The 8,894-nt window shown below is 34.2% G+C and overlaps 1 protein-coding gene across 5 annotated transcripts in view; it reads right to left on the bottom strand.

Moving 5' to 3' along the window:
- LOC106467311 overlaps positions 1–7,985 on the bottom strand; it is a 13,935-nt gene extending 5,950 nt beyond the window's left edge. The window contains exons 1-2 of one of the 5 annotated variants that reach the window (XR_002612389.1): positions 7,628–7,961; positions 4,192–4,289 (exon numbers count right to left, since the gene is read on the bottom strand). Coding sequence is in view for 2 of the 5 variants with exons in the window: in XM_022395473.1 (XP_022251181.1) it covers positions 4,192–4,284 (93 nt within the window). In the remaining 3 variants the exon portion in view is untranslated. Of the gene's footprint in view, positions 1–4,191; positions 4,321–7,627 lie in introns of all 5 variants that reach the window. The other 4 variants (XR_002612390.1, XM_022395473.1, XM_022395472.1 and 1 more) reach the window with 4 other exon arrangements.
- Between the last annotated feature and the right edge of the window lie 909 nt (positions 7,986–8,894).

Genomic DNA, 8,894 nt, shown 5'->3' with positions numbered 1-8,894 from the left:
TTGAGAAGGGAAACAGTGAAGCCCTTGATGAAGTTGCTACCACTGATGTGACTTTTACCGATGATAGGACATTTTCTGATGAAGCATATGAACCCCACATGAAGCAGAAGCCAACGAGACGGAGACCAGTACGGAAGAAGATACGTCCTGTAAAATTAAGAGACTTTGTTGAATTGTAATTTTATGTTTGTAAATTATGTACATTTAATTACGTTATTGTTAATTGTTTATTGGTTTAATGTAAGTGGCTATTGTTCGGGATGAACAATACTAAGGAAGGGGCAGTGTTACGACAGCGGAGGTCACGTGACACTAGTAACACGTCATATTCTCAAAGCTTCGTGAATCCTCGGGAGATTACTAGATTTCGGTATTCTTTTATATATAAGACGGTCAAGACGTGACGGCAACAATGTAATGCGTAATTGAACTGCGGACAGAGAGAGAGAGTATGGTTGAGTCGAGCACGTGAGACGTTCGTTGTGAATTATAGCGTTTGTTATAGCTTGACTGTGGAAATTAAGTGTATTGCAAAGTTGTATTTAGAAAGAATAAACCAGTTTCATTTAAGAAAGGACTTGTAGCGCTAAAGTTTCTTCGAAAAGAAATTATACAGAAAATTAACTAACGACCAGAGACGTAACAGTATTAATGTTCAATGAGAATCCACTGAAGTTAAATGATTTGTAATGTTCGAACTTTGTAAATTCTCCTTTGTCAAATATCTTTGACAAATAGTTTGTCCAATTAATAAGCATTATAACAATCACAGTTATAGTTTCTGAAATTTATAGTACCCTGACTATAGCAAACTAATAATAAATACTCCTTTATTTTGGCGCGTTGCATCGGTTATACTTACAACCGTGTGGAGAGGTTCTCAAAATGTCAGTTTTACGTAAAAATACTGACACTAACACAAGCGTTTACGTACACACATATATTGTTGATTCTTACTCTCAAGAATCTTCTACAACTTTGGAGAATAGGCAGGAGTTTTACAATAAATATTTAGCACTATAAGCTATGCATGTTTCTAAATATAAACTTAATCTAAACAAACGTTTATATTAAAATAAATATATAGTAATAAATTCATCACAAATTTGAACCCAAGCTCAGTCTAGATTTTCTTGTCATGATACTTGAAGCAATAACTTGGTCTGCAAAACAATTTGTTTCATTGACTATCAAATCTGTTATTTCCTCAGTCACAACTAGAGAATCAACTTCAATTGGCCAAATCTTGCCATCAGTTGATGGAGGCAAAACTTCTCTTTACCTGTGAATGGGAAAGTGCATTGCTTGTCACTTACAGATTTCTAATCATAAGGAAATACTACATCTACATTATCGTCATCAGTCGTATGTTCAATTTCATTATCCTCAGTTCCTCTGTTTGGTTCTTCATCAGATAAGGAAGATGAATCTTCCAGTTCATAAGTTGAAATATTCGATGAATCATCATGCATGTCTTCGTCTGAACTGTTGTCTGAGCTGCGGTCTTCTTTTGTATTAGACTGGCTGGGCACGGCATAAAACATGCCAGAATCCATTTTCCCATATTTTCAGTATAAAAAAAATATCATCACAATACATTTAATAAATGCACACATTATAACATCATATATGATAAATAATCAAAAACAAGGTATAACCACCGGTAGGTCGTATCGCAATAGAGTGAAAAAGTATTTTCTCTCTGCGATACGATCCACCCGTGGGCATATGATTATATGGTCTAAATGGACTTGGTAACAATCGGAGACAACACTCACCTCCTTGCCCTTCACTCTGTCAAATAGTACTGACGTGACAGCAATGAGCACCAATCACAATAGAGGAAAGTCTGAAGGAATGCCAATTGCAAGAAACGTGTTAAAATCCAACTTCAGATATGGTTACAGGAGACTAAAATATGGGACTATACGCAGGGTAAAAAAATCCGTATATTAGACATTGATGTCTGTTTTTGAAAACAGACATCACACAACTCGCATGTTGGTACAGCAGGCAACTTTGTTTTCTTTTTGCTTGCTGTTATTTCTTCTTGACTTTTCTTTCTTTTCCGGAAGTTTCTCTGTTGTGGCTGCATTTTTTTCTTTTGCATATTATCTTCATCACACTTAAGGATACTTTTGGGTATAAGGTGTAGCTTATTTAAGAGGTACAGATAATTAGAATAGATCTAATATTTCTCAAACGAATTTGTTCTTTTGTACTTTTACCAAAGGTGGATTTATCATTTTGCCACTTATAGGCACTAAATGTATTGCCTCTCGTTAGTTTATTAACTATAAAATTTTTATTGTTTATATATACATATATAATATAATCTTACAATAATTTTAGTAACTTACTTTAAAATTTACAACACCTCACCTTCTTTTGAGCAAAAGAATTGATGATGTCGTTGAAAGATATCGACGACAGTAATTTTGATTTGATTTCAAGAATTGCCAAATCATATAATTATTCATCGGATATTTATGATCTTAAATAATTATTAATCTACCAAGGGCACAAAAAATAACTTCCTGCAGTACAATTTGTGGTTGGTATGCTTATATACCTTCTCAGTGCAATGTCTATATTTGGATATAGAAATACTAGGTGAAAAATAACATGTTTTATCACCATATTCTCATTTTGTCTTATTAAAAAATCAATATTTTATTTTCTTTAAACCCGTACATTGCATCATTTATAATCCATTAAGCCAGGTCCTTACTTATGCTCGAAATTTTGATTGTTGTTGATTGTACCACCTCCTTGGCACTTTTTCTTCTTGCACAGCACTTGTTGATTGTATCACTGCTACATTCTTTTTTCTTCTAAATCACTTGTTAATCTGTCCACAGTTTTATCAACTAACACACTAGCACTACTATTGTTATAAAAAAATATTCCATTTTGTAGGTTTTTTGCAACACATTTTTTTTCTCACTTTTTTCTTTACCTATTTTTTATATTGTGCTCCAATCAACCTTTTTCTTCCATCACTCCTTATTTTAAAATAAATAAGAAGGGTAAATAATTGTCAAAACAAAAAAGAGTTCTGTGAAAACACACTTTGACAGCTGCAATACTACATGCACTGGACAACAAACTCATTAATCAGATGATTTTGCACCCGGTATGATTTTAGGTGTACAAGATTGTGTCGGTCCAGAAACGAACTCACACAGCACCACAGTGATTAATATAAGTAATAGTGACACACTGTTGACTTTGTTACCATATGCTCCTTCATTTTTATAGGGTGTAATTGAAAAAATATGTATACAGACGTTTTATGTTTGATATTTGTTATTTTCATTATTATTATTCTTAAAAATTGCCATCTTCAGAATTTGATGCCACCAAAATTTGCCACTCTAGGCTTGTGTTTATAACCCATAGGGCTTATTGAAAATCTACCACTGCCCATCACATAGTATAAAATTTTGAAAAAATTATAATGTTCCTGACAGCTTAAAACTAAGATGAGTATAAGCCATTTTATGAAGATACATCTTGCTTTCATCATCCATATCAGTATCGAACTTGTATCTTATGCCAAGTTATGGGTTTTCGAGCTGACCTCTTTTTTTTCTGGCTTCTTTGGTTTCTTCTTCAGAATCCAGATTTGAGGTAACGCATGCTTTATTGGAGAGTCTCACAGCATCTTCATATGTTTCTTAGTGTACAAAATTCAATATAATAATTGCTTCCTATGGGATATATGATAAAGTATACTTTTACATAAAAATTATATAAAACTATCTTTACATGTTCTATTATCTTTGTTCATAGCAATAATTCATTGCATAAGATCAGGAAATTAACAATCAAATTGTGTGGAAAATTATCAAAATATTACCAAACACACACATTTGTTTATATCCTAAAAAGTAGATACTATTATTCACATATAGACTTTTGCAAACATATTTCTTTGAAAATGTACACAGGTACTTCATCCACAGTTTGTCAGGAAATTATCCATGCCATACCGGTTCTCCACATCTGTAGATACTGAATATATATAATATGCTGAGATCTATGTAGCACAAAGAACAATAAACGTGAAAAATATATAGAAAATTACATTTATTATTAAAGAAAAATACTGCTGTCATCTTGTAAAGGTTATATTACTCTATAAAGACATATTCTAGGCATCAAATGTATTTTATATGATTTCATTACCTTTGAACTTCCTTCAGTCCACAGCAATGGGACCACCTCCACACTTTTCTCTTCCACAAACTCCACCATTGCCAACTTTGACATTTCAGACATGTTTGCTAAAAGCAATTGACCAAATTTACTTAGAACCTGTTAAATAGAGCACAATTAATTATTAGTACACTATACTACTCTTGGGGGCCAGATGTCTAGTAGCATTGGGTATTTGTAGTATGAAGAGTGGTTTGGTTTGTTTGAATTTCGCGCAAAGCTGCAAGAGGGCTATCTGCGCTAGCCGTCCCTAATTCAACAATGAAAGACTAGAGGGAAGGCAGCTAGTCATCACCACACACCGCCAACTCTTGGGCTACTCTTTTACCAACGAATAGTGGGATTGACTGTCACATTATAACGCCCCCACGGCTGAAAGGGCGAACATGTTTGGTGGGATGGGGATTCGAACCCGCGACCCTCAGATTGCGAGTCGAGCACCCTAACCACGTGACCATGCCGAGCCTACGAAGAGTGTATGAAGGAGTGCAAGTTGTTTTAATGAATGTTATAATATACAATTAGCATGATTAGGTAGGAATTTACATGAAAAAACTTTTTAAATTTATGAAAACTAGCAAGAAATAAGACTTCTTGCCCCTTCACCATTCTTGTCTTCAAACGTGATGGCCTTTTTTTTATCAAATCTTGATACAGGTAACACTTTCATATGGGTATATCTAGCTGAGGCTTTATAAACTCTTATTAATCTTGGATCACATGGCTGTATGCTGTATAGAATGTGCTGCTACTCTTTCTTATACTGTGCATAAAACTTTCTTATTGCCCTGTTCATCGTGATCATTTGTAATTTCGAAAGCTTCACAGAAAGTGTGATCATTTAAGATGTATGCATTGTTTGGCTTTTTTACAACAGGTTCATTTTCTTTTTCCTTAACAGATGGCCTACAGTTGTCAAATTCTTCTGTCTTTTCAAAAGTTATACAAGAGGATTTTTCTCATCATGTACAAGGCTTTTGTGTTGCTGCAAATAATTTTCAAATGGAAATGAACTGCAGTTGTTAAAAGAGCCATATTCTTTACCATCATCAACTATATGGATTAATGCATGTATGTTTTAGACCAAGAATTCTGGGCTATACAAGTTGTATCCTTCACTAACAAAATAAGTTAGTAATTTTGCTGCATAATTAGCATGATCTTGTACCAATCAAGGTCTGAGAATTATGCATCTTGCAACACCCAGTTTCATGAAGTGTTTGTATAAATCTGAGCACATGTTATCTTTAAATATAATCTTTCCTGTGTATAAGAAATTGGAGCAGCTCGGTCGCCTTCCATTTGTCAATTTCTTCAATCCCTCTTGGCTTTTTTGCAAAACAACCTGGAATGAACTGTTTCATATTATTTAATATTGCAGTTATTTCACCAACCTATGCAGGTGAAAATTTCGTGAGTCAATAGCTGTTCCCTCTCAGCATAATTATTATCAACCTTTTCATCACTCCCAGGCAGCACAAGTGCATGTAATCTAGGGAAAATTTAGTGATCACATTAATTGGAAAATCACTAAAGGAGGAGACACCCTCATAATGCTCTTCTTGCATTTGTTCTCAAAATGACAATTTAGTTTGCAGGATCAAGTCTGAAGTCTCCTGGTAAGTCACTTTCTTTAATCACACACCTTTCTGGGTGCATTACTCACATCCACAGTAACCAGAGTACTGCTTAACTCAGACTGGGACATTGCGCGCAAAGAATTTTAGGATTACTTCAGTATTTCTGCCATTATATTTCAATCCATGTTGCAAGAGTTCCCCTAAATGTCTGATTGTATCATATAGGAACTCCAGGCTGCTGGGCTTACTTTTAAAGCAATTGGGAAGACTGGTATAGGGTCAATGGCAATTGCACACAAAATTGGCCATATGATTTCTGGCTACTTTTGAAGATAGGCAGTCCATCAGTGTTCAATGAAATTTCAATGCTGTCAATATTGGCTATCTTATCTTCAGGATATTTTTCAAGAAACTTTTTAAACTCTTCTACCAGAGGAAAATAAATATATTCTATTCCCATCTTTCTTTCCATTTCAATGGTTTGAGGAGTTTTCAGTAATGATCTGGTTGTGGCTGATCAGCATGGCCATGCTGCTTTATTACCTTCAGAAGATTATCAACAGCTGTAGGTTTTACCAAATTCTGGTTAGCCCATGAGTCAAGTTCCTCTTTTAATGAACTGTCATCTTCAATTTCATCATCCTTGCCATCAGAATTAAGTACAAAGTCATTGCACCTATCAATCATATCCCATACATCTTCTGTATCACCTACTTCCTCACTGTCATGGCATGAGGACTGTTCTGTTCAATATGCAACAGCAGGGTAATATGTATGACCTCTTCTTGTTCATAATTGGTTTCAAAAACAGTTTTATCTTCAATAACACTGCTGTCACTGGATATTTTGTTTCCTTGCACACTTCCTTGCAGCTTTCCATTTCCGTGTATGTACTAAATGTCTCTTCTTTGTTTCTGGTATTCTCCACACGCTTCCTTACAGCTTTCCATTTCTGTGTATGTGCTAAACTTCTCTTTGCATCTGATCATTTCAAAACATACGCTTTTGGACTTAACATGCACACGTTAATAATACATGTACTAATACTTCATCAATACATGGAAATATTTCTATTGGCATTTTTAATGGAAAAATATTTGTTTTCATTTTCAGGTGCATAAGAAAGGATCTATTTTTCACATTATTGTTTTTTGCTGCTAGATACTAGAAAGGAGATGACTATTCACTTTAATTGTTAGTTGCATTTTTCCAAGGAACTATTGTTAACATTATAAAATGTTTTCCAAGGTAAGTAATTATTGACATGTCTCTTTGAATTACTGATAGGTCCCTTCCTCTGAATAAAGGCCATTGTAGCACAAACAACAGTTCTAATTTGCTAATGGTAAATACTATCAAGTATAATACACAAAATGATACAAAGTCTATTACTTGGCATTAAATAACAACTGTCAACAGCTTAAATATTCTACACTTATTTTTAACCATTTCTTCTACTTAAAAGCTATACATAAAGTACACTACAGTTTGGTGTCTGGTACCATAACTCATGAAAATAGAATGAAGTTCTTTCCTTTTCCACCCCCTTTGAACAGTTTTCAAAAACCAGTCATATAATATTGGAATGCATAACGTATACTAGTAATAGAATAGTATGTTTCAAAAGAAGTAAAAAAATATATGCACATTAACAGTAATCATTTGTCCTGATGGGAAGCAAAGCATATAAGGCAGATTATAAAATATAAAAAAAATGGGTACAGAACGGCCAATAAAGCTAAAATTAATTACGTGTAGTCATTAATCATGTTTAAGATTAAGTACTTCCAATTAAAGATCAAAACAAGACATATTCGGCTACTTACTTTATTTATTTGTTAATTCCATCCTCCTTTCCTTTTGATTGGATAAATTTGTTACATCTTCATAGAAACTATCAGTCTTTATTTCCTTAAGAAGCTTTTTCTCAATCGCGATATTAATGCTAAACTTACAAGTCTTTCTTGTCGTTGCGCATTTCTGGTGTAAGAGAAAGAGTGCTCAACTGAGGCACTAGTGGCTGGAAGAATCAAGGTTAACTCACACAGCTTTGTAAGTTGTTGCAGGGCTGCATCTAACTTGGCATTTCTTAAACAACAAAGTAATTCATTCATTGGTTTTTCCTTTCAAATCAAAGTCAGCGTATAAAACCGAAAATTCACTTTTCAAGCGATGAATATCAACGTATTCTCCATAATTATCTTATTATCTTGCAATGATTTTAATGCTAATTCAGGAAATATTTTTTTGTTCTCTTCCTGTTTTTTAGTGTTAAGGAGCTCAAGGAATGTTATTTTTCGAGCTTTGAAACCTAATTTCAATTTGGCAGCAAATTGCATCCAAAATTTCATAAAATAACTTTCTGTGTGTTATTTTAATGTCTTTTCCGGGATCATTTCTTATTCGCTTAGTAAAGGGGGTATAATCCATCGACTGCGGCTCATGACACAATTCAATCTTTGCAAAGTTTCTTATAGTTTATTCACTTAAAATACACATTTTACAATCCAAATAATAGTATCTTACATAATGCCAGTGTTATTTGTGTTTGGAGGGACTATTTGTCTCAAAGGTTTTATCAAGATGGATTAGTAACCCATATCTGAGTTTCGTTAAAGAACAAATAGTTTTACATTTTAACCAAAGATTATAATTGCAAGTTGACGAAAGTATTTTGCAAAGCATATAATATTTTTAGTTTTATGCGTTGATACACAAATACAAAGCATATAATATTATTTGGTGTTATTGGTTAATGTACAAATTGTCAGGCCCGGCATGGCCAGGTGGTTAAGGCAGTCGACTCGCAATCTGAGGGTCGCGGGTTCGAATCTCTGTCACACCAAACATGCTCGCCCTTTCAGTCGTGGGGGCGTTATTATGTGACGGTCAATCCCACTCTTCGTTGGTAAAAGAGTAGCCCAAGAGTTGGCGGTGGGTGGTGATGACTAGCTGCCTTCCCTCTAGTCTTACACTGGTAAATTAGGGACGGCTAGTGCAGATAGCCCTCGTGTAGCTTTACGTGAAATTCAAAAACAAACAAACAAATTGTCAATAGAAATCACAGGAACTGTAAGAAACTATTGTTACAAC

The sequence above is a fragment of the Limulus polyphemus genome, unplaced genomic scaffold, assembly GCF_000517525.1.
Source record: "Limulus polyphemus unplaced genomic scaffold, Limulus_polyphemus-2.1.2 Scaffold2563, whole genome shotgun sequence".
Classification (NCBI taxonomy): Eukaryota; Metazoa; Arthropoda; class Merostomata; order Xiphosura; family Limulidae; genus Limulus; species Limulus polyphemus.
Note: the sequence above shows the minus strand (reverse complement) of the source record. Positions and strands in the feature narration are given on the sequence as shown.